Source organism: Eublepharis macularius, chromosome 18 (assembly GCF_028583425.1).
Source record: "Eublepharis macularius isolate TG4126 chromosome 18, MPM_Emac_v1.0, whole genome shotgun sequence".
NCBI classification, from domain to species: domain Eukaryota; kingdom Metazoa; phylum Chordata; class Lepidosauria; order Squamata; family Eublepharidae; genus Eublepharis; species Eublepharis macularius.
Genome location: NC_072807.1, coordinates 26,057,658 through 26,084,426, shown reverse-complemented (window position 1 = coordinate 26,084,426; position 26,769 = coordinate 26,057,658). Strand labels below are relative to the sequence as shown.

The 26,769-nt window shown below is 42.4% G+C and overlaps 1 protein-coding gene across 1 annotated transcript in view; it reads left to right on the top strand.

Moving 5' to 3' along the window:
* Positions 1–584: 584 nt before the first annotated feature.
* ADAMTSL3 (ADAMTS like 3) overlaps positions 585–26,769 on the top strand; it is a 200,124-nt gene continuing 173,939 nt past the window's right edge. The window contains exons 1-2 of the mRNA XM_055002297.1: positions 585–596; positions 705–824. Of these exons, the coding sequence (XP_054858272.1) occupies positions 585–596; positions 705–824 (132 nt within the window). The remainder of the gene's footprint in view (positions 597–704; positions 825–26,769) is intronic.

The following is a 26,769-nucleotide window of genomic DNA, read 5'->3' as shown; positions in this document are numbered from 1 at the left end:
TTTAAAGTAGTTTCACCAGTGGAAACAACCCTTCATAGAAGTCTTGTCAAAGTTGAGAAGTGGATCTTTTTCCTAGTGTTGCATACCTCCATGTGCAATCTCTCGTGAGGTTCCATTGACAAGAACTTGTGTAGGGAGGGCACGCTTTGCCACATGGAATTATTAAACGAGAGTGCATAGTGCTGGTTTTATACCAAGAGGAATGTGTTCGGTGAAATTATCTGAGGATATCCCACTGTGGCTACTTCCTTCAGTGAAGGAAGCAGCTATGGTGGTCATAGCAATCTGAAGAATCGTGGGAAACAGGCGATCCTTGGATAACATTTATACAAATGAACAATGCAGTCTGAGCTGATTCTTCCTGTGTTTATCTCCTCTCTGGATCCCTGTCCAGTCTTTATGATTCTGGCGATCCAACTGCGCTAAGGGGGAGAAAGCACAATAGGCTATTGATTTGCACAATTGCCATTTTGTATGAATAGAAAACGTACATATTTTCCAACTCAGTTAAGATCAGGGCTGCAATGGGGAGGAAAATTTAATCTTCCTGTGTTACATCTGTACAGCTGTGCATCTATTTGGTAATGTTTGCAAAGGTAAATTTGCAAGAGTGGGCCCGGGCATCTTTGGTTTTGCAAGTCTTTTTACTACCCTTTTCCTCTCTGCCCAGTAGCTGTAACGTGATCTCGTTTAATCTTTTACAGACCAGAGCAGAGCAATCCCAAGGTGCCTACTTCTTGCCTGAGTTTGCACTTTCTCCACAAGGAAGTTTCTTGGAAGACACCACGGGAGAACAGTTCCTTACCTACCGCTACGATGATCAGGTTTGTCTGCTGAATATTAAAATGATGTTTCTCTTTTGCTTTTATCTTTTTTGTCAGGAAGATCTTATGAACTTGAGGGGATGTGGCTTTGAGTGTGTGTGTTCATAAAGTAGGCCATTAAGTAATGTCTGGTGTAATACAGATTCCCCCCCCCCCTGTTGTAACTGCAAGTTATCAGGGGCATGCCAATCACATGTATCAGGAGTGCAGTCCTCCCGATACCCATACACACCCAACACGCACAGTCAACATTTCATCTGAAGTAGACATTATGTGTATTCCATACAAGCTACACCATTGTTTCAGAGGAAACTGTAACAGGAAGATCATAGGTAGCACATATAGTTCTAGTATGTGTGACTGGATACCCTGAGATGTAACATCTGAAAAGGGTTTATACGTACAGCAAATTGGGCCTCAACAAGCAGTAACTGACTTGTGCATTTGTGTTACCACCACCACCACCACCACAAAAAAAGAATTGCCTCGGAAGTGATCCACTCTAAAAAAACATCACAGAAACACAATAGCAATGCAAAACAAATCAATAAAACAAATACACCTGTTATAATGCTGGTTTCAAACAAGCAACTGATTGTACGAAGAACACTGTTATGGAAAAGGTGGTTAAAGGACTATATATTTAGAGTTGCACAGGTACTTGACAGACAGCAACTGTCTCAGGTAACAGACTACCTGTGCCAGCCCCATTAAAGTGAGCAGGGGATTTGTGCAAGAGTTTCGCTTGTGTAGCTTTTGGGACATATACGTGAAGCTTCATTGGTCTATCAAGGCCAGCGTTGGCTACTGTGACTGGTAGCAGCTCTCCACAGTTTCAGGTAGAGGTCTTTCATATCATCTGATCCTTTTAACTGGAGATGCTGGAGAATGAACCTAGCATCTTCCATGTGCAAAGCGGATGCTGTACCACTGCATGGTGAAATCTAGTCACGAAGCTGGTTTATACTACATCTGACCATTGGTGATTCAAAGTACTGTCTAGTCTAACTGACTGGTTGTTGCTTTTCAAGATCTTGGGTGGAGGTTTTTCACATCACCTGCCACTTTTTCCTTTATTTGGAGAGGCCAGGAATTGAACCGTGGACTTTCTTCTTTGCAAAGATGCATTACTGCTAAGCCCCTCCTCTTTTGTGTGGGTTATGTGTTATGTGCCCTCAAATCACCTCTGACCTATGGCGACCCTATGAATGAAAGACCGCCAAAATGTCCTATCATTAACAGACTTGCTCAGATCTTGCAAACTGGAGGACATGACTTCTTTTATTGAGTCCAGCCATCTTGTTTTTGGTCTTCCTCTTTTCCTACTGCCTTCTTCTGTTCCTGGCATTATTGACTTTTCCAGAGAATCTTGTCGTCTCATAATGTGGCCAAAGTACGATAGCCTCAGTTTTGTCATTTTAGCTTCTAGGGAGAATTCAGACTTGATTTGATCTAGTGCCCACTTATTTGTTTTTTTGGCTGTCCATAGTATCCGCAGAACTCTCTACCAGCACCACATTTCAAATCATTTAATGGGGTACCATTTACATTTTCTACTTCAGACTTTCTAGAGGCCAGCTTTTAGGTGCTTGTGTTAGTAGGTACCTAGTAAAGGGGATTATTTTAGCAAGGAATTCTGTTAACTCTTAAGATCATGTAAGCATTTCTGTTGTTAGCCAAGTTCTCTGGTCAACGATATGTAATAATGAGGCTTCTTGATGGGAGATAGAAACACTGCTTAGAAGTCTGGCTACTGTTAGCCTGCCAGATGAGATGTATTTTGTGGTTTGATCCAGCAAGGCAAATTCTTATGATCTCTTCATATAGGATTTTGGCAATAATAATAATTTTTCCATAACTGAAATATTTGTGAATGCAAGTAATGAATACTGGGAAGAATGTAGTCCTGAATTGTACATATTAGTATATTACTGTTTAGCATTTCTGGTTTATTTAGAGATTGTTGAAATAGAATGTCTAAAAAAGGGAAAATTGCAAAGAGAGGGTGTTTAGTGGAAGAAGCAGGGCATCTGGAAAGTAACAGGCCGTGTTTTGTATAATTAGACCTGCAGTGCGTACTGCAGAAGCCATAGATACATTACATTAAACATGGAATAGAGATATAATGGCTAAGAAAGCAACATGAAAGAGACCCTGTTAATCTTGGCAAAAGATCTGAAGTAAATCTAGGAAGTGTGTGGCCCATGGTGGAAACTTACAACACAATCTGTCCCAGAACCCCACTGAACTCCCCATCAAAACACTGGGGAATGCATTGATGGACTCTCAGCGTATAAATAAAAGTGAAATGTACAGGTCCAAGATCTGTGAATAAGAGAGTTTCCCCACCTCCCTCATGTAATATCTAGAACAGATACATATCTGCCTACTTCAGTGTCCTTTTGAGCACCAGGAAAGACCCTGTCTTACAGATTTCATATGGAATTTTATCTTTGTTTTGAATCTGTGAAGCTTTGTTTCTTTAGTTTTAGATTGATTTATGTTGTTGTTCAGTTAATTTTTAAATCACTGATTGACACCCCCCCACACACACACACACCTTGTTGCTTGGAATTGGTCATAAGCCACCTCAAACAGTTTTCTGGAGAGACAACTCAGAAATAATTTGCGGCAAATAAAAATAAGTCATATAGCCAAGTGGGATCAGCTTTGTAGCATCATTCGTGACTTGACTTCATTTTGTTGTTTATGTGATATTTGATTGGCCGGGACTGCATGTGACAATAATCCAGGAAGAAGTCATAACCAGAAAATTATGGTCATAGCAGCAAAAGGAAATGGCTTCAATTTTTAAACCAAGTGAATATTGTTGTGATTAAGGAGGTGTTCAGCAAAATGTGTGAGAAATGTTCAGTGAGCTCTAACCTTTTAAATCTTACTCTTTTAAAAAAAAATCTAAAAATGTAAAGGGGACGGAGTAAAAAAGAAGCCGTTCGAATCTCAGAGCATGTTAGAACTACTGCTCGTACTTTCTTGGGATGCAGTTGAGATATAAAAGCAACGTTCTCCATGCTTGGGCTACCCTGGAGGCTTCTCTGATTCCGATGAGATGTGTCCTGGATCGAACACCTGGGAAAGCAATAATTTATGGAACAGTAAAACGCAGCTGCAAAATGTGCCACGTTTATGATAGGCTTGTTAAAAGAGAAAAAAAGTGGTCTCTCTCTGATCAAAAGAACTTCAACTGAACGGAGAAGTATTTGGAAGACGAAGCAAGAAACCCCAACCATCCAATGTGCATTGGAGATGTTGCAAATGCTAAGTGCTGGAAAAGAAGATCAAGAGCACAGTTCTTTGGCCAATAATGCTTACTTTGTGATGGTCAGGTTCCCATTTCCTTCTTTAAGGCAAGGGTGAGATTAAGCCTTTAAAGAAAATGTTCATAAATAGCATTTGAGTGAAGTGCCACATCTCCCAGATCCAAAGACCCTGAAGTACATGACGCAAGGCTGTCGGTTAACAACAATGGCACCATAGATGAAATATTAGTGTCTGTCTGTTGGTGGCTCTGGCATCTCCCCCTCTGTTCCTACGGAGGAACCAGTAGTCAGGTTGGGCTCTACTTGTTCTTAACCATAATTTGCTGAGATCTGCTGCTCATCTCATTTCTATAAAGCCATTTTTGAGGTGAAAGACTTTTTTTTTCTCCTGCTGGGGGAAGTGAAAGGGCCTTGTTGAGTCTCTCAAAGGATGGGGAATGAGATGGAGGGTGGAGCAGGTTCTTAGGTGTTGAGAAGTAGATGCCATCCATAGTGAACGATCCTGGGCCCAGCATTTCCTTCAGGGAGCCTAGGAGACATCTTATCAGAAATGCTAAATGATCAGGAAACACCATTATCAGAAATTCCAAATTGATCAGGCATGCAGGCCAAAGATTCAAACATCTGTGGAAGCCTTAAAAGGGTAGAAGAGGATACTTCATTTCATGCTTTGGCAAAGTTATTTGAGTTCAGTGGGCCAGACCCTTTAAAGGAATCCTGCAGATGGACAACATTTTAATTGTCATTTCTCCCCTAAAATTTTGCTATCATTGAAGCCTTCTTACAGATGTATGTCTGTTGAGGAGCCTTTCTGCATTGTGGGACGTTCTAAGATGCAAACCAGTTCACTTGGAATGTTGACCAAGCTTGTTCTATACGGTCAATCCGCGTGAACTGAGGTGTTCGCCTGAACAGCCTTTGGCGGCTGCTGCTTCTTTATCTTCTTCGCTGCTAGAATTTTTGGTCCCTTGCTGTCTCAAATGACGATTCCCTCCATCAGCTTCCAAGGAAGTTCAGAATTCATCTGAATTGTGAACCAATGCGTTAAATTTTCTAAAATTACAATTAATATTTGCAGCAGATTGTTTAATATTATTTGCAGTTTTTGGAGTCTTTTAAGAATAGAATCTCCTTCCCTGCATGGGCTGTAGTTTTTAAGGATGGTTAATTTTAATGATTTTAGGCTTTATGATTTTAGCTTTGACATTGTGAACTGCCCTGAGCAGGTCTCCAAAAAGGCAACATATATATAAATAATAGCAGGGGCCATTTTGTAGAAAAAGAGCTGCAGGAACTCATTAGCATAACTCATTAGCATATGCCATGCCCCTTGACATCACCAGCAGTGTGTTATTAGCATAACTGATTTGCATATGCCATACCCCCTGACATCACCTATCCTGGCTGTTTTGGACCCAATCCTGGCCATTCAGGGTCAAAATTGGGCCAAAAATGGCAAAAAGGGTCTGAAAATGGCCGAAAAGGGGCCCAAAATGGTCAGGATTGGGCCGCTGCTGAGCGGGAGAGTGATCCACCACCCATCAAAGGCCCAATCCTGGCCATTTCAGGACCAATCCTGGCTGTTTTGGACCTGTTCCTGGCCATTTTCGGCCTGAATTGGGCCATTTTGTCCCCGATCCAGGCCGAAACGGGCCCAGAATGGCCAAAAATCAGGTGAGCTGACATGTGACCTTTTGGGAGAACTACCGGAACTGTGTTCCTGTGCGTCCCTCCTCAAAATGAGCTCTGAATAATAGTATTCTTCATCTTTAGCTGTGTGTCTGTCCCAATCCCCCCCCCCCCACAGGCAACTTTTGACTTTGTTTTACAAAGAGTGCCCTGTGGAGTATCATTTGTCCCTAATTATAAATAATAGTGAGTCGTCCTCTCAATACAGAATTTGCTTCCTTTTATGTTTAAAATCAATTTCCATGACAATAATTTGGAGTGTGGGTAAGAGAAAGGAGTGCGTCTTGTACATAATGTAATCCGAACATTCATTCCTGAGTTTGGTATGTAACCTTGTTAAAAATAATGCTGCTTCTTTTACACATCTTTTTAAAAAAGCATTTGCTTTCTTAAAAGCCTCATTGTTGGTTTGAAATGGGAGACAAGTAAAATATTACTGAGAACAACTTGTACCCTGTTCTGCCGTAGTGGCGTTGTGTACGAATTCATGTTCTCCTCTTAGTTTATGTTCTCCTTTTGGTCTGGCAGGAACATGCTTGCATTTTTAAGCCAGGGTGCATAAAACTCTTTATACGCATCCTTGTCAGTGTGGAGGAACTGAAGGCTGAATGGTTTGCAGTTTCATGAGCTCACATATTGGCAGAGGGCTGGAAAAATATGGAAGGAACAAGGAGACATCAAGGCATTATCTTGGTAGGCCTATTAAATATTGGTTAAGTTGCAGATAATGGCAGTTCATTAGGAATGATCACTGGGTGTGTCCTAGGTGCATTGAGCAGTAACAACCTATCATAAACTGTTTTTGAAAATATCCCTTCACTTGGTATGCTAGAAAAGAGCAAGGGTCCAGTAGCACCTATAAGACTCTCAAAATTTGTGGTAGGGTGGGAGCTTTCGTGAGTCACAGGTCACTTCTTCACTTCTTGGTTGGTATTCACGAGAGCTCATACTCCACCACAAATTTTGTTAGTCTTTATAGGTGCTACTGGACTCTTGCTCTTTTCTACTGCTGCAGACAGACTAACACGGCTACCTGTCTTGGTGATGCTAGTATTAGTATCTTTTTTAAAAGAACAGCTTCATATTTGCTTCATAAATGGTGTCCAAACAGCCAGTGATTCAGGGACCGTGGGGAAAATGTCCCCAGGTGTGTTCATTAAGGATTTTTTAAAAAGTTCATGAATGCGTGCTTCCGTTAGCATCAGAAAAGTACACACAGGTCTTGGTAAGGTTATGTTGCCTTAGAGAATCACCAATGTCCTAGATGTGCTTTCCCTATGATCCTTGAATCTTGGGGTCCTGCATCCACAGAACGATACTATATTTCTGCCTACTATATTTCTGTACCGTGCCTTTTCTTCTCATCCTCCAAAGAACTCAAGGGTAGCCTCAAAGGTGTATGTTGCATGGACAATGTGATATGGTCCCCAGCAGAGAATCTGTTCATCAGCTGGCTAACCGGTAAACTAGTTATGTATGATATCTGCTGTTATATGATATCCTCTGTTCATGCTATGAATTTATGCATATGAAGGTTAGGAAAATGCATATAATCACCAGTGTTCTTTCCCATTCTTTGTTGAACTTGGCTTAAACACAACATACAATACATAAATTATGATGTGTACTTCATAGGTAAAATTCTACTGAGTCGCTGTAGTTCAAATTTGATTTACAAGATAGATTTTTGCCGTGACTTTAAGGCAGCCAATAGCCTATCTATATATTTTAAAGTTTTGTCTTTTTTCCTGAACGATCTTCAGATCTCTGCTTTGACAGTTTAAGATATTTTGCACTAAAACTCTAGTTTGTTTTCATTGTTGCTTTTCTTCATTTCTTAATTTGGGCTCCTTTTTAATCCGCTAGATGAAGTTTAAAAAGGAGAATCGCAAATTAATCGGATAGCTTGCATGCAGAAATGTGCTTTTTTTTCTCGATGCTCTGAAGAACTGTTCCTAAATAATTTTTTTTTAAAAATCTAGATGACAGACCACCAAGCGTGGAGTTCGTTGGGTAAGACCTGCAGGGAGTACCTCCCTCATCCTTTTCTTCTGGCCAAGACCTCTCAGAGCTAGAACAAAGATATAACCTTTCCTTTGAAACAAAACAGCACCTCGCTTAGGTGAAGAGGCACTGTTCCGTATCATTTATCACTTTAAGTTCTTAGCAATAAGCCGATGGCTTCTGGCATAATGCATGCATCTAAGATGATAGAATTAAATTACTTTAATGGAAATAACCTCTTGGCAGCGGAACTCCTCCGTCATCTATGCCAGAAAGTTGCAGGACGAGAAGAATCTTATTTACCCAGTCTCTGGATTTGATCATGCGGTGTTGTCCTCGCTTCTGGCCATGCATTCCAGTTTCTTCACCCTACATCAGTATCATTGCAAATGAGAAAACCTATCCAGGACCTAAGCATCAGTGTTCTAGGTCCAGTACAACTTTCTTACACGTCTTTATTTACAATCCTGTGAAAAGAGAAATTTCTATGTTAGGCAGTTTGCTTGCCTTAGTTGTTTAGACACCAGGGCTATATATGTTTGGATTGTTGGAATAGGCGACTCAGCCTGCCTTTGGACACTGGGGGGGGGGTGCTGCATGTCTCTTTGAATGTAATGTATAAGTCTAGCAATCTGCTGCTCTCTTGTCTAAGGTGGGAACGCCTACTGACTCCTCCTCTCTTGCCTCTGTGCCTCTTGGGAGATTTCACACCTTCCCTCATGCTCTTCCAAGAGAAAAGATGTAAAACCACCATGCTCCTTATGGAGCCCTTCTCTTTGTCCACAAACGTGCACCTACAACCTCGCTGCCTAGTTTCAGGCCGTGGTATTAGACTAGAGAATGTAACACTTTAGAATAGGATCTTTCCCTTGTTATTACCAGAAGATATTGCTATGGAGAAATCTGCTACAATAAACTCTAAGTTCTATTTTTCTATGAATTTTGTCTGAGGATTAATTAATGCACGTTTGTAAGGGTTTAAACGCTTCTGACTAAATTGCTCTGCTATGTTACTCTGCTAAGTTACTAAAATAAATATATAAAATACATAATCTCTAACATGGATGACAGGGTCTTGGTAAAACATGATTGCCCCTTCCTCCCCGTCCCCATCCCCAGGCTTTGGTTTGGAGTAGGGGCAGTAGTACTGAAAAGTCCAGTTCTAGCTAAACTGCATGGCAGTGTTTCTTCAGGCAGACTGCATAGTTCTTCAGAGTTCAATCTCTTTTTCTTTGTACATCGTGTTGTTTGTGGCAACAACTTTTTTGGTTGTTTCTATACATTTTCTTCTTATTTGCTCTTGATCTAACCCCTGCCACTTTTAAAATTTTTACACGCTTCCTTCTGACATCCTTTATTTATGTTATTTATTGCTTGCCTTTCTCACCGAAACTCAGGGTGGATTACACAGTGTGGTTCCGTACAGTCAATTTCAAGACATACATAGCAAAAGTAACTTCTGTAGTCACTTCCTCTTCCTTTAGTGATGCATCTCGCTTTGACAGATTACAGTTCTCCTATCTGGGTAAAAAAGCCCTGTTGAGCAAATTCAGTTTTGCATAGTTTATGGAAAACTGGGAGAGTGTGAGCTTTCCAGTAGGCCATCCCAACTTTGCCTTTTTCAGCCCTTGAGATGTTGCCCACTTTTTCACTGATTAAACTGAGTTTCTGCACTCTTCCTTCTACACTCTTCCTTCTTCCACTTCTGTTTCTTGACCTCACTAACTACTTTTTGGCCAGTCCATTAGCCTCAGTGGCTTCTCCTACTTCATGGAATTCTTTACCTAAAGAAGAGCATACATTTTTCTTTGAAAGAGCAGTGGTTCCCCAGGGCTGGCCTCGGGGGGGAAATCTTTGCCTACACCATTGGGATCTGTCCACCTCTCTTGGCAAAGCAGTTGCCACTTAAAAGGAGGTGAATAATTTTTTTACTCCATGATGGCTTGCTCAGAAAATCACTGGAATGTTTGTGGTGGGGGGCAACACAGTTTCATGGAAAGTCCCCCCCCCCCATTTCAGCTCAGTTGAGTCAAAACAAAGCAAGGACTCGAATCTAGATTTCCTAGGTGTCAGTCTAACTCTAGGAGGCTGTAATAGCACTTATGGGCACAATTCAGCCAAAGTGAAGCATTTTTTAAATCTTGCTGATTTTGGAGGAAGAGCTGAGTCCTCTTGCCTGGATCCAAGAACACACATTCCATTTGTTTTTATTTTTTAAAAAGATCTTCCTGTTTCTTAATCCTCTGGGCTTTAAAAAAAAACATAAGTGGCTTGCTTTCTTTACATTATGAAAAATGCTGATCTATAGGAACAAACGAATGGAGGAAATTGGGTCTTTAATCAGCTGAAATGTGTTTTTGATTTGAAGGGGCAGTGCGAGTCGAGGAGGAAGGCCAGAGAACGATGCTTGTGCTTGCAAGCCAGTCTTGTGTCTTAGGCAGATACAGGGTAAACCCAGCTTTGTGACCTCAGTTAAAATGAGAGGTGCCCATACGTCAGTGTGGGTGTCCCATTTGGCTGCATTTCTGTTTAACCGCTCGTGGGCAGTGCGACTTGCGTACGGTCTGGTAGTCAAAGTGACGTGAACACTTTGAATGTCAAGTTCAATTTGTGTAGAACTGACTGGCTGTGTTGGCAGATTAATCTGTAAAGCTGCATTTTGTTTAGCTTTGAGTATAACTGAAAGTTCTTGTTATGGCCGCTGTTGGTTCTTTTTCTGTTAAAACTGAGCCAGCCCCAATCACGTACATAAACAGGGTGAGGGGGGGATAATTTTCAGTGGGCAGCACTTAATCACTCAATGGCTTTATCCTTTACAGTCTACCTCCCAAAATTCTCCTCCCACTCCACCCCAGGAGCTCTGATATCTGGAAGTGGGTTTGGCTGCAAGCCAGGGGGAAGGACTGTGGAAATAAGCTATGGGAAAGGTGAACATTTGGCTGCCCACATCCACAAGCCATTTTGCTATGAACACCGGGTGCTCTTCTACTTTATATGAGAGCCAGTTTGGTGTAGTGGTTAAGAGCGTGGGACTCTAATCTGGAGAGCTGGGTTTGATTCCCCACTCCTCCACTTGAAGCCAGCTAGGTGACCTTGGGCTAGTCACGGCTCTCTGGAGCTCTCTTAACCCCACCCACCTCACAGGGTGTTTTCTTGTGGGGATAATAATGACATACTTTGTAAACCGCTCTGAGTGGGCATTAAGTTGTCCTGAAAGGCAGTATATAAATCAAATGTTGTTGTTACGCAATAGTGGACAACCAGTTTCCATTTGTATGTCATTTGAGTCTCATCCATCCGGCTTTGCTCTTTATGCCAGAAGGTTCAGCATTTACTTAAGTATTTCCCTAACCCCTTGGCTTACTGAGAATTGCTGCAGCCTTTATTTTGTCCTCCCCCCACCCCCATCTTCACGTGAGACAAGTATAACCAGGGCTTTTTTTCTGGGAAAAACTCAGTGGGTTGCCCTCGGAGAAAATGGTCACATGGCTGGTGGCCCCGCCCCCTGATCTCCAGGCAGAGGGGAGTTTAGATTGCCCTCCGCGCAATCTAAACTCCCCTCTGTCTGGAGATCAGGGGGCGGGGCCACCAGCCATGTGACCATTTTCAAGAGGTTCCGGAACTCCGCTCCACCGCATTCCAGCTGAAAAAAAGCCCTGAGTATAACCCCAATAGCTTTTATATGCTGTAAACATAGTTTTATATATTGTAAACAGCACCAAGTGATCCTTTGAGCTTAATTCAGAATAACATAGAAATTCTAGTTTTGCTAGTACTTCTGTGATTAGTGAAATGAACTAGGGTTTCGTTTGCACCGTAAACTGTATTTGCCATGACTGCACCAAAAATTTCTAAGCCTCTAGTGCATCAGGTGTAAAAACACTTGTGTTTGTGTACTGGGAGCCTTGGTTGAAACAGCAGATGGTTGTAAACTTGGCTCATGGTAGAGTGCATATTGTGTTTCTATCATATGAAGGATTTGTATGCAATATGCAAGATGTAGGCGATAGACTTTTCTACATGAGCATTTCTTTTTGGAAGCAAGTCTCAATGGGGTAGGATTCCTAGTAACACTCTTGCAAGTATTTATTAATTATAAGAAAAAAATTGCCTGTTGTGGGGCTATTTATTTGGGCAAGAGGAGGGTGGTAGATAAAGCATAGGCTAGTGTCTCTCTGCCTGGTACTTGAGGGATATATCAGGTTCAGGACACAGGGTGTGCACAATCTGAAGGGAATGGTGGAGCCATTAAGGTGAGATTTCATGGCATGTGCTCAAGGGTTTGGATAAGTTGTGAAAATATTATTGAAGAAGCAGTAATTGGCGTTAGCAAAAGCAGCCCTGAAAGCAGAATATCTTTTTAAGATTACCCAAGTGGTTCAATGATTTGATGAACTGGTGTAAGAGTTAAAGAATGTTGAAATCCTTGGAATTCGATTAGATTCTTAAGGTATTATTTAAAAGAGGGCAGTGTGGCTCCGATGATAAATGGCCCAAGTAAGGCACTGCTAACTCAAGTGAGTCAATATCAGATTTCCTACTACAAATTAGTAAACTAAAACCCTTCCTCTGTAGCTGACTAATTTGATTTTCCTTTGTTGCAGGCAAGCACACATTAAGGTCATTCTCTATTTACAGGAGACATACATACTTGAGAAAATTGAAAACATTTGAAGCCCTTCTTTCAAGAAATGAAGTGCTCATCTTATTACGCTTGATCTTTTGTTCCTTAAAACTAAAATAGCTATTTGTTGTGTCCAGAAGTTGACCTTTATGTCCTTGACAGGTATTTCTTGATTGTGTGTGAATTAAAAAAAAAAAAACCTCTTAAACCTTAGTTCCATTTGCTAGATGGTCTTTTCTGGCTGGCAACTGTTAGTCTAGAAATATACACACAGGCTGATCTAAGAGGGTTGATGTGATTAGGAAACAAGCTTATTAAAAAAAATAAAGGAAACAAGCTTATTCAGGACCTATTGAAATGCACTGAAAGATGTGTGTTAATTTGCATATTCTAACGTCCTGTTTATATGGTGCAAAAATGGCGGATGCTTAGACATGACTAATGGACATGTACAGATTCTTAAATTGTTGTTTAGAATTGTTAATGGTAAATATGAACCAACTTGAAATGGTGTATCTCGGTGTCTTAGAACAGAACCTCCAGATTCAGAGGGGATATCTTGAATTAACATGTTAGGAGCAAGCTAAGGGTGGCTAGCACCCTAATTGTCTTTTGTATGCTATTCCTGGTCAGGCAGGGTACAATCTTACCCAGTCTTTCCAGATAGAGGAATACTCAAGGCCTTGCAATACTTTAACTCAGGGCCAAGCTTGCAGCTGTAATGGAGAGCCAAGCTGTAAAACCAGGACGCCTACATTTCCCATCAAAACTTGAGGGAAGCTGACAAGTGTCCAACCTGTGTCAGGCGTCACTTGTAGCTTGGCTCTCACTCAGCACAGGAGTTGCCTGGGCTGCTGCTGGTTTGTTTAGGGTCGGGTTGCTTGAAGAGTAGAGAATTGGGAATCTCTCCTTTGAGCAACAGGAATTAGTTTAGAGGAAGGTGGTGCCAGCCACATTTTGAGGCTTATAATTTTTCCTTGTTGCTCCCCATCATTCCTGATGTACTGCAGGAGCCCTGATCCAGACAAGACTTAGTTGTTCAGCTCCATCCTTGGTGTGAGAAGGGATGCCCCAAACATGATGCTATTTCATCTGGCCCAGACTTCAGAGCAGAATTGTTGCCGTTCTTGGGGATCCAAGAATGACAGGGAGGGTCTGGCATGTTCCTCATCCTCCCATTCTTGCAGAGCACTGACTGAGGTGGGATTCATCTCCTAGCCTTCAGATATGGTATGTTTTGTGGGATGGGGATACAGGTCCTCTGAGAAGGTTCTGTTCTCGCGCTGGGCAGGAGAGTTTTATGAACCTGAGCCAGCTAACCTTGGAATCTTGGACTAGGTTGGAGCCTTGGTCTGATCCAGAAAGGCCAATTGCTTATGTTCTTACAGTACAATTTATGTTGCTTTTCCATCTACAAAGGTCCTTCAGAGAAGTTTGTTTTAAAAAGCTACCTGGTTTGGAAACAATTAACCTTTATACCATTTGCTATGTCTGTGATGTACAAACTTTGCAGGCAAAAGTGGGGGAAGGACACTTTTTTTTAAACGATTCTGCCTCTGTTAGGAAGAGAAATGGAATAGGAAAGACTGAGAGCCCTGTGGTCAGAAATCTCTTTAAGCCCCTGTCTTCCTTCCAGTTTCTTTGGAGCCCATGGCATTTGAGGTTATTCATCACCTTGTGTGAACTGTGGGTGTATTGTACCTCTTTCTTTTCCTGCCCCGTGATGCATACTAACGAGAAGATGTGAAAACAGCCAACACAGCTAAATGACTTAAGTTGATGGTTGTTGTGCGGATAATTGTAACGTTGTGTCACTGCAGTTCAAAAGCTGCACCTCTAGAAATACTAACTGAAAGCTCTAAAGCCGTTCTGAAAGATTCTGAAAATATCCAACGCAGCAAGTGCTGTTAAGTTTAATGCAAAAATCTGTGCAGCATTTTCAGTGTCTTAGCTTGATGAGGGCTAACCTGTTGTCAAGAAAGCAACAGATGAATTAGGTTTACTCATGTTATGATTTTATTTAAAACCAACTTACATTTTTTGTTGACAACATAGTTCATAGCAATTTTTTTTAAAAAAAAGGAGTATTAAGTGTAGGGTGTAGGTTTTCCTTATTTCCTACCACTCAGAAAAAGACACCATTAATTCTGACATCTGTTTTTAACACTTTCCCTCACATTTTTGGATGGGTGCCTAGCCAGTGCTGGAAAGTGACTAAGAGATCAGGCAAAGATGGCCTAAGGGTCTGTTCCCAGCTGGTACGACATCTGGAATGTTATACATTGTGGATAAATTCAGAGTTATAGTTTAATAAGATTGGTATTCAAGCAGTCGGCCTACAGCAGAAGGAAAGACAGTGAAACTGACAATATACTCTGTGAACACTTTTGTGTCCCGGTGTCCGAAATATAATTTGCAGGGGCTTTTCTTTCCATTTTGGCAGTTCCCCCTTTTATGTTTCCATATTCATTTTCATCTCTTATTGATTTTAAGTTTTATGAGAGATAGTGAAGTCATATTTGTAATAGATCCAGAATCTTATCTTTCTGGGAAACCTTAGGATATGTCTGGGAACTTCTTGTTTTTTTGTCCTGTTTATTTTGAAGAAGGAAGGGTTTAAAATGATTTTGCTCAGATTTATTATCTTTGCAGTTTCACTTTTTTGTTTTAATCTTTTTATGAGTTAACCAAGAAAATTAATAACATGGTCTCTTAATAGACAATAAAGATAATGTTTAACATTTCAAACACTTGCATCTGCCTAAAATTATATCCAGTAACTCTAACCTTTCCCTTGTCCTTATCAAGTAAATCACTTATCAGTTTCATAACCTTACCTTCTCGTAGCAACCTATAATTTTATCAGTGGGATTTCCTTACCTTCTTTTACACTTGCAAAATAAATTATTAACCTGTTCCAATTTTGTCATCTTCTATACTTGTAACAACCAGAAATTTATAACAAAATTTTGTGAGTTTGTGTGCTACTGAAATTGTGGCTGATGCTATGAAAATATTCATACAATATATAATGATTTTGAGTTAGTCTAGAGGAAAATAATATCCTTCCACAAATGTATTGTCACTACTTTTTTAACTAATGCGACAGTGATGTCCCCTTGGATATGGAGAATCTTTTACCTAAATTTATTTATTTAAAACATTTATGAGCCACCTTTCCACACAAATGGAGTCCCCACAACTGTAAACATCAGGACATTAAAACAGCATTTAAAATGTGTATGCAACATAATTAAAATGCAATAAAATGTCTAGACATACAAAAAAAAAGATTTTTCCCCCCACCAAATTGGGAGACCACTAATTGGGACCACTAACTGGGAGATCACTAATTGGGAGACAGAAGAAAAGCAGGATACAAATATAATAAGTAACAAGTTCTATTTACATTTAGGTATTTATATGCCACTTTTCTCCCCAATGAGGACCCAAAGCAACACATAATATCATTCTCCTGTCCTCCATTTTAGCTTTTCAACAACCCTGGGAGGAGGGTTGCCAACTCTATGTTGGGAAATTCCTGGAGATTTGGGGGTGGAGCCTGGAGAGGGAGGGGTTTGGGAAGGGGAGGGACCTCAGTGAGATACAATACCCACAGAGTCCATACAGCTTCCATTTTCTACAGTGGAATGGATCTCTGCTGTCTAGAGATCAGTTGTAATTTTGGGAGATCTCCAAGCTCCACCTTGAGGTTGGTAATTCCACCTGTGAGGTAGGTTAGGCTGTGAGAGACAAAGACAGAGAGACTGGCTGAAAGTCCACCCAGCAAGCTTCCATGGCAGAGTGGAGGATTCAAACCTGGGTCTTCTATATCCTAGTCCAACAGTAACTAATATTTCATGCTGCCTTCCCTTTTTGGTGATGGCAAGGGAATAACTGGGAGGGGGAAAGTGCAGTCCTAAACAGAGTTTTACACCCTTCTAAACCCAGTGGGTTGGCCTCTTTCTCTCCCCTGTGCTCTGCTGTTTGCAAGCAACTGGGCACAGCCTTTGAACGGATATCACACACAAAGAAGTCCGAGACCTGCCACCACCACCAGCTCCTCGCAAGCTTGGCTGGGTCAGGTGCTGTTTGCATCAGTGGCTTTCCCATCTTGAGCTCTGTGTTGTCTGTGCCAGGTTTAGTTTGTGCAAGTTAAATTAAATTATATGGAGGAGCCATTCCCCCTCCCCATTTTGGTTACCAACGATGCTAAGCACATACTTGGAGAAAGCGCTTTCAGACTCAGAATGAAGGATGGGCTTGAATCTCAGCTGGAATTTAATAATCGTGTTGTAACAGCTGTAGAACCCACCAGAGGGGTCCTGTGGTTAGCGTCAACACCTTATCTATTAAAGACCGTTTTGTATAAGAATGTATAACAAATTCTACCGTCGATATAAAATCCCGCTGCCAGAAGAGCAGCACTTTTTTTCTTGTGGCACATTGAGCCCCTTTCCCCCCTTTCAGAGACAGTAGGAAGGGAATATTGCACGTGGGAGGTGCCGAGCTCGACTTTCTCAGAAAAGGACTCATTGCAGGTTGCTTCCATTCCCGCAGTTTTATGAAGGTGGAGTGATTCTTGACTCTCTGACAGTACAGTCCTTTTAAGGCCCTTCAGGTTGGTGGACTTAGAATGGTGTAACTGTGTTTAGGATTGCAGTGTAGGTACTGAATTTTTCTGTTTAAGTTATGCCTTGTTAAACACAGTGCAATTTAGGAAAAGGTACTTTCTCCATCCTGTTTAGATGACTTAAATTAAATATTGAGTGTGTGCCCAGCTGTATGCCCAGACTTGGAAGGCCCATGCTACCCTGATCTCATCAAATAGCAGAAGCTAGACCGGATCAGCCATGGTCAGTACTTGAGTGGAAGTCCACGGTCACTACAAAGAGGCAGGCAACGGCAAACCACCTCTGTACATCTCTTACCTTGAAAACCCTATGGGGTTGCCATAAGTTGCAAGTTGAAGGCAGTTTAGACACGCAGTGCAATCTGTGTGGATTTAAACCTTTCACAATGGAGTTCATTGGGTTTAGACGGCTGTAAATCTTAAATCTTAAGGGTTTAAATTGCTTCATGAACAGTTATACTTACAGCAGCTCTGTGTGGTGTGGCCGTATTATCACCCCCATGTAGTGGGAGTGGGTGGGTAGGTTTAAGCTGCATTGTCAAAAGCTGTCTTGCTTTGCGATAGCTTCAGTCTGGAAACTAAAGAAAGTGCCAACTAAAGAGATGTGGCTCTCTAAGATATGGGACCATTTCATCCTGGATAAAATTGATGACAATCTCCTCAATGCTAAACGCTTTCCTGCCAGGTCTAATTTCTATGACAAATGGTTCCCTTTTCTTGAATTTATAGACATGCATGATTTACATCCCAAAATAAGAATTGCTCAGACGTTGACTCAGTTTTCTGATATTTGGTAATATTATGTATGCTTTGTTTAAAAGTTATTGTAATGTTCATATTCTTCAAAACTTGTAAACTATTATTGATTAGTTGTTGTGTTACAGTTGATGTTCATCGTTGATTTCTGTTTGTTGTATGTTATAAAGCTTAATTAAAAAAAATATTAAAAAAAAAGCTGTCTTGCTTTGGTAAGACTTATTTACTCCTGATGTTTTGTGGAGCTGCGTGGACTGATTCGAAACTGACTCAGATGCCTAAAAGGAATAGAAATGGATTGCTGGATTTCAAAGAGAAGTTAGGCAAAGAGGAATTAAGAGAATTCTCCTTATTTAGCAGTTACACTGATGTAAGGGGTTTCGTTGAGATCTTAGCCTTGTCCATGCAGTGTAGTTCAAGGCTGGAAATGCACTGTTGGTTTTTTAACACACCCATGTCTTCAGTATTAAGGCAGTGTTTGGAAGATGCTATGGAAATTATCTTTTATTTGTTTTAGGGCTCTTTAGTCAATGCTACTTAATATGCATATTGTTTGGCCATGAGAGTCTGAAAAGGAAAAACTTTGAATGTGCTTGAGTTTGGTAGCTGAGTTCATTGTAACCCTAAAGATGAAGTCATTCAAAGATTCACTGTATATGCTAAGACTAAACAGTCGTAACCACTAAGACTGAATACTGATAAGCATTTGCGAGTTCTAAAATAAGTGGCAGCAGCTTTGGCTTGCTTTGGGAACTCTTTTTCCTGCTCCTGTGATGTTAGCAGAGTGATGTGGATTGCGTTCTCAAATGGTTGTCTGCGTGCCCCCCAGTGGACGCGCAGCAAATCTTTGGCCTCGGCATCCAACAGATATTGACTGTAGATTCTCTGGTTGGTTAGCTAATTCTATTGCAGTGCCCTGTGTTGTGTCTTTATTTAATTCTTTTGAATGCTGAGTTCTGAAGCTGCAACATTCCTTTGGCTTAATGGCACCGACCATGATTGGAATAATGATTTGACACTGAGTCATAGCTGCTAGTGGAGTGGCTCGCATTAACACTGGCTGTAAAACAGTTTGTGCAACTGGTGGCCAATCGGCCATCTGTTGGGATGTGGTTCTAGGCATTTTTTTCCTGTTTGACTCTTCCTTGATTTGTGAGGCAGTTTTGCTATTGGTGGTGTCAGTGTTTACATATAACATAAAAGGCTTTTTGCATATGAGCTCCTCATATGCATTGTAGGCAAAAAAAATTAGCCTTTTATGGTAAAGGCAAAGAGCATCCCTCTGATAAGAAATGAGATTGGCTCTTAAAGAGCTTTTGCAGCTATGCTGTACAAATGAGAATGCCTGAGTGGTGCTTTGATGCTGTTACTCAAAAGAAAGTTGCACACAAAATTCAAACTTGTTGCATAAACAACTGTTCATTCAGAGCTGTTTTGTGAAAAGCCAGCATAAACACACATCATTTTAAAAAAAATTATCTGCACCAATTATAATAATTTTTTTTAAAAACCCTGCTCCCATACCCTTGGGAGAAATACTGGCACAGAGAAATCCTTGTCTGTCTTTATTTCTTTTGTTGATAGCCTGCCTTTCTCCCTGAGAATGAAGGTGGGTTCTTCTGAGAGAGTTGTCATGGTGTAAAGTAGGTTCTTGGCCTAATATGTTTTTGACTATTACAGGTACATCCTGGGCCCAAACGACTAATTTTCACAAAGGCTTCTTACAAGAAATGATTGAGCAGCATTTAACTTGCCTATTTATCAGGTCCTGCACAGAGGAACAAAGTTGACTCTCTCTTTGGGGTCATTGGACACCCAGGCCATCAGACTTTTGGGCGGAGTTTCTTCTGTCCTAGGCAAAAATGCTCACAGGCCCAGTGGTGTGAGGAATACAGGAATGGTACTTGACCCACATGGCTTGTTTCCCCGAGCTCGACACTACTTCAGACTTGACCTAGTGCTGATAGCAGCAGAGAGCCAGTTTGGTGTAGTGGTGTTAAGAGTGTTGGACTAGGATCTGGGAGACCAAGGTCGTTTCCACACATCCCGGCATAGCGCTAAACTCAATGGAACAAAGGTGACTTCCTGGCGCGATTTCTGACATCATTGCACCACAAGAATGGAATCATGCATGGCACGATGACATCAGAAATCGCGCCAGGAAAACACCCTCATCCCGTGGGTTTAGCGCTATGCCAGGATGTGTGGAAATGACCCAAGATTCAAATCCCCACTCTGCCATGGGAGCTTGGTGGGTGATTTTTGGGCAGCCATGCACTTTCATCTTAACCTACCTCACAAGGTTGTTGTAAGGATAAAATGGAGGAGAGGAAAATGATATGAACCAGTTTGGGTCCCCATGGGAGAGAAAGGCGGAATTTAAATGAAGTAAAATAATTTTTTTAAAAATCTCAAGTAAAAAAAAAATTAGAACATAGTACTGGTGGCGTCTCTTAAGAGTTGAGCCTTCAGACATCCCTGCTGTTATAGAATCCTTGGCCATGGTTTTCTTGAGAAGATTATGGACATGAGGATTTCTGAGATATGAAAATACAAAATCATATGGTTTTACTAAAGCGGAACTATTAAGAGCAAAAACTTAATGAAGAGAGAGCAAATCTGTAAAGCTTTGCCCCCCTTTTAATGTGTGTTTGAAGAGGCTCTTCCCCCTCCTTTGCCTTCATCTTTGCCTTTTTGTTTCAGGCATCCCATTTTCAAAAGCCTTTTTGGCAGCATCTTCAGAGGGTTAGTAAACCAAGAAGCCTCAGATACGCGATTAAGCTGACCAGTCCTGAGTACATCTCCTTGAGCACTGTAGTGTCTGTTAAGTATAGCTCATTAAGCATTAAAAAAAAATGTTCGCAGACCATTTCCATGAGTGAAATAATTCTACACTTCGCAGTTGTTTTAAGGAGTCTGCCAACTTTCCTCCTTAATAAACATGCTAATTTTTAAGAATTTTCCCTTTGAGTTTTCATTTGGTCATGAAAATGCATTCAGTGCTGAAACTTTGCTTGCCAAGCTCAAGGCGGCGTGGCATGGCTTTCCCCTGGCATTTTGTATAAACTCTCAGATGTCTAAGCTGGGCAAGCAGCTGTCATTCAGGAACCAGTTACAGGTCTGCTATCTGCAAATGATGCTCTTGACACTTTAATGCATGGAGAGTTATTAAAAGGGTGGCAATAATGCAACTGCATCTTGTCATGATTGGCTGAACTGCCATGATGTCACCAGGGCTGGATCTAGGGTTGCTGGCGCCCCGTGCAACCCTTGCCCGGCCCTCCACGCACATGTGTGCGTGCTCCCAGTGCTGTGTGATGTCACTTCCATGACATCATCACACAGGGCGGGAGGCATGCCGCATGTGCGGCAAGCTGGCCACCCCAGCGCCTGGTGTGCCATGGAGCTGGTGGCACGAGCGTGTGCTGGGGCGGGCGGCTGAGCGCAGGGCTAGGAGGCCCTTGGTGTGGTTCGTCTGCCCCGCTGCCCCGTGCTGCCTGCGTGGCAAGCCCGCCACCCCAGCACTCGGTGCACTGCGGAGCTGGCGGTGGCAGCATGGGCGTGTGCTGTGGTGGCCGGCTTGCTGCGCGGGTGGCTGAGCGCAGGGCTGGGAGGCAAGCCAGCGGGGCAGGCGAGGGCTTCCCAACCCTGCGCTCAGCTTCCCGCATGGCAAGCCGCAAGCTCTGGTGCACTTCTGGTGGCTGGCAGCCGTGCCTGGTGCCCCCTCTTTGGCGGTGCTGGGGGCAGGCTACCCCCCTGCCCCCCTCGATCCGGCCCTGGATGTCACAGGAGGAGTGAATGGGAGGAGTAGCCAGTATGGAGAACTGCCTAGAATGTTCGGCTTGGAGAAAACTGCAGATTCAGATCCAAGGGTTGGGGGAGGACTGTTGCCATCGGGTAGAGCGTTTAACTCCTGCGCTTCTCCCCATCTCTGTGGTTTATTCTGTTGATGTTGTTTCCTTATATTCTAAGTTGCTGCGAATTCACACTGAGAGGAGAAAAATGGGTTAAAAGTACCCATACAAATGAATAAACCAGCTTATAAGTGTATGTGCATGTGTGTGTGTGTGCGCAATCACAAAAAGCTGCTCTTAGGACAGCACCACATGTGGCAGTTGTGCCTCAAGCTTCCCAAAGAAACGTGTGAATATAATTTCCATACTATATGCACTGGCTGTAAGAACTGCTGGTGCATTTCCTTCAACAGTAAAAATGGGTAGCACTGCTTTTTTCTCCATGGAGAAACAGAGGAGTACAAATATGTGCGGGGATCTCCCAAACACCTGTGAGAATGTTTGGGGGGGGGCTTCTGCATACCTAGAGGTAGAGAGTGCCCTCAAGTCATAGCTGACTTATGGTGACCCCAGCGGGGTTTTCATGGCAAGAGACTAACAGAGGTGGTTTGCCATTGCCTGCCTCTGCAACCCTGGTCTTCGTTGCAGGTCTCCCATCCAATTACTAATCAAGGTCAACCCTGTTTAGCTTCTGAGATCTGAAAAGATCAGGCTCACCTGGGCTATCCAGGCAAGGGTTCTTCTGCATACCGAGCAAGGTACCCCCCCTTTGTACAGTAGACCTCTACTGCCCAATCAAAAACTGTTTGGGAAATGCCCTAGTTTTAAAAAGCATTTAGAAATGGATGTGAGGAGCTGCTATGTATGTATTCAGGGGAAGAAGCATATTTAAAAGCCCCCTTGCTCATATGCAAAATTGGTTGCATCCTGTTCAAAATCTCCAATGCCTCTAACTCACCATTCATCAGCCTTGCTGGTCTGTTCTCTCTACTAGAGATGGGCACGAACCGGAAAAAAACGAACCATGTGATTTGTGGTTTGTCAAATTTCATGAACCACGAACTTTCACAAACTTGTCCCTGGTTTGCGAACCGGCTCGTTTGGTTTGTGAAAATGGCACATCCAGGTCAGAAAGCCATCACTTCCGGGCCAGCAGAGGGTCACTTCCGGGCCAGCAGAAGTCCACTTCCGGGCCAGCAGAAGGTCTGCTGGAAGTCCATCCCCTGTTGCCTAGGAAACTGATTGATTGGCACCAGGCTGTCTGCAGTGATGAACCAAAAAATGAACCAGCCTAAAGTTTGTGGCGGTTCATCAGAAATGGGATCTGACGAACCGCTGGTTCACGAACCACGAACCACCTGGTTCGTGCTTAATTTTGGTTCATATTTCAGTTCGTGCCCATCTCTACTCTCTATTACCATCACCACCAGGGCCAGGCCTACTGATTTAGCTTGAGCATTTTTTTTGAAAGGGTGCTATCCTGCCAATTCTTGATTCCCCCCTTTCATCTGCTCTGTCTCCCCACCCCCCACCTTTTATCCTAAAACAGTTATTCCTGTCTGGGACTTTAATTAGAATGACGGGTCTTGTATACAAATCATGTTTTGTTTTTTCTTTAATAAATCTTCTCTCTTTGCTCAAGTAATTAGAGATGACAAAATATGTAATCCAGTAGCCTGGCAGGAGAGCGCCTTCTACACTTCTGATTTTGTAACCAAACTGTGTGCACTGTGGTCTCTTTGTTCACTGGATTGTCTCTGTGGTTTAGAGCAGCGTTCCCCAACCTGGGGTTCGGGACCCAGAAGTGAGTTGTGAAGCCTCTAAAAGTGGGTCGCAGGCCAGCCCTTCCTGATGACCCACCCTGGTCCTTTTTACATTGCTTCTTCCTCTCCTCTTTCTGCATGCCAGCTTTTTGCATTTTTGCTTCCCTTACTCTTTGCAACAATAATGGATGGGGTGGGGGGGAAGCCATCTGGCAGCTAGTAACTTTACAAGTATACACATTTTCCTATATAGAATAATATTTCTTGAGGAAAATCGCCATGAGTGAAGTGGCTCCTATAAGAACCAGCTTCGGTGTTTAATTTAAGGCAAGACTTTGACCTGTATTTTGGGAACTCAGAGCCAAGCTACAAGTGACGCCTTACACAGGTTGGACACTTGTCAGCTTCCCTCAAGTTTTGATGGGAAACGTAGGCATCCTGGTCTTGCAGCTGTAATGGAGAGCCAAGCTGTAAAACCAGGATGCCTACATTTCCCATCAAAACTTGAGGGAAGATGACAAGTGTCCAACCTGTGTAAGGCGTCACTTGTAGTTTGGCTCTCAGACCTGACCCTGGAAACAGTGTATCCCATGTCATACATGAGTTGGTATTTTTGTCCTTCATTGCATATACATGTTCATTGATCAAGAATCAAGTAAAATGTGTCCTATTGGTTACTACAAGGAGTTTTTTTTTTACAATCTTAAAGGGGATTCGAGGGAATAATGGAGAAGAAAGGAGTGGTCAAAGGCCGAAGGGGAGCCCTTATGGACAAAGGCTGTGTACTTCAGAATGCCACTTGCTTTCTGAAGGACGGGGTTTTAATTGGTTTTTAATGTAAACCTTTCAAGTGGTCATAATCACTGGATACTTTCTATTACATTTTGAAAGAAAGTAAGTGACAAGATTTACCCATTTTCCTTTGATGACAGAATTGCCAGCCTTTAGGTGGGGTCTGGAGATCTCCTAGAGTTTCAACTGATCTCCAAACAACAGAGCTCAGTTCCCCTGAAGCAATTGGCTGCTTTGGTGGGTGGGCTCTACGGTATTACACCCCGCTGAAGTCCTACTCCATCCCAAAATCTCCAGGAATTTCTCCAGGTGTTTCCCAATGCAGAGCTGGCAACGTTATTTTAGGATACGTTGTAGATTGTTCCGGCTCTTGCATATGAGTTTTTTCTTTTGTTTTGAAGTGTATGTATATTTTTCCTTTTCTTTGGGTGTATGTGATTACAAGCAAGGATACATTAAAACAAAGTAATAAATTCATGTGGTCCTCAACTCCCCTCCCCCACCCAGAATGTATTCGGGTAAGATTTGCTAGAGCACAGTAACATTTTCAGCAGAACATTTTTCTCAGGTTACTAAATATTCTTCATGCTATGCCACAGTTTTCCTGTTTTCCAGGATAAAGTAATAAGTTTTAGTTAATTCTGTACTGTTCACGGAATGCACAAGATTCTGTTTATCAGCAAGAAATCATTAAGGTGGCCTAGAAACTAAATGCCACGCATAAATCTTTTTTTTAAAAAAATCAGTTTTCAGCAAATCACTCTTGAGAGGATCATATACAAGAAAATATTTGTTCGGAGGTTGGTGATTAATGTTGCGCAACTGATAAAAGTTGCATTGTTAAAGTGAGTTTATAAATCACCCTGTCTGTACAGTCATTTCCTGTAATCTGTCATTATATTTCAAATATATAATTGCAAGAGACATAAAACTGGCATCCACTACCACATTGCGAAGAGTTGGTCCTTCTATAAAGCAGTGAAATGAATCATTTCGTGGAGCGGAATTGGTGGAATCTGACGCACGCTGCACCGGATGCCTTTTCCATTGTGGCTCTTGATGAGGTTCACTTCTGTTCCTTGCCCTCCGTTCACAAAAGCATTCTCTGCTCTGCTGTTGCTGTCATGGGAGGTTATGTATATGCTCTAAGAATTCTGCTCACTTTAATGAGTGAGGATTGCGTGAGGGACTAAGGACTAATTTACACTGCAATCCTAAGCAGAGTTATACCTTCAAAGCCCACTGATGCTAATGGATTTAGAAGAGTGTGACTCTGTTTAGGATTTCACCATCAGTCTGCCATTGGCTTCCCAGGGGGCTGTACACACAGTGATAAGAACAGCAGAGAGTCCAGTAGCACCTTTAAAACGAACTAGCTTCATTGTAGCATAAGTTTTCGAGAGCCACAGCTCTCTTCGTCAGATCTGACGAAGAGAGCTGTGGCTCTCGAAAGCTTATGCTACAATAAAGTTGGTTAGTCTTAAAGGTCCTACTGGACTCTTTGCTATTTTGCTACTACAGACTAACACGGTTAACTCCAGATAAGAATGTGAACTGAGCCTGTCTCTCATGTGAGAAAATCTTGCTTTCTTCATTCAGAAATGTACTTATATCCTGCTTGTCTTTCAAACGGCCTTCCAAAGCAGCCTATAATAAAAAAGCAAGAGCACAATAAAGCCCAGTCAGCAGAGGGGAAAGTTTCTGAATGCAGAGCAGCTTTCCCTCTTCCCTGCCCCGTAGCTCCTCTTTGTTGAAGCTCCTGCTTTCTCTAGATGACAAGTCTCATGCTAAGGTCTGAAGGTCACGTGTTCCTGGACTTGTGCTTCTCTGCAGGCTTCGGCTTTAAGTACCTGCTGCAGCGGAGAAAGCAACTCAGCCAGATCTTATTCAGCTGCTAGCCAGCTAGCAGTCTCTTTCCCTATCGCTTCGTGGGGGACAACAAGTGATTACTGTACTAGTGTTAGTTAGCGTTGCCAGTCAATGTCCAGCGACCAGCAGGAGGTGTAGGAGTGGGAGAAATAACACTGTGGCAGCGATGCAACTTCACTTCCAGGGAAGACCAGAAGTAACGGCGCATCGCTGGCGTGACATCAAGGCGACAGTCTAGGATCTGGGCAAAACTGTGATGAAACCATAGAGTCTTGCCCAAATCCTAAAGTGTTGTCTCACCTTTATTTTTTTTTTTTAAGAAAGATCCTCCTGGCCATCAGTGGGCTGGCAGACAGCGTAAGAGTGGGAGCAGGAGGTCTCTTTAGTATCCGTTAATTGGACCAATTGAAATATGTTTCCATGCAAATATGTTTCCATGCAAAGCCTTCGACAATACATGTTTCCATGCAACTTGTTTATTTATTGGTATTATTTATTGTCTGCCTTTCTCACTGAGACCGCAGACAGATTAGCCAGTCGTGTATGCTTGAGCTTGCTTTGGCTACATCAGTATGAACGAGCTGCCTGTTGCAGAAGTGTCCATCTGTTACCAAATGCCCAAAGGCTCATGCCTCCAGTCAGGCCCCCGTCTTTAAACGCCTGCGACCAGAACGGGAGCAGAAGCTTGGCCCAGATCTTGCGCCACAGGCAGGCTGGTTCCCGCCATTCCCCTCCAGTTC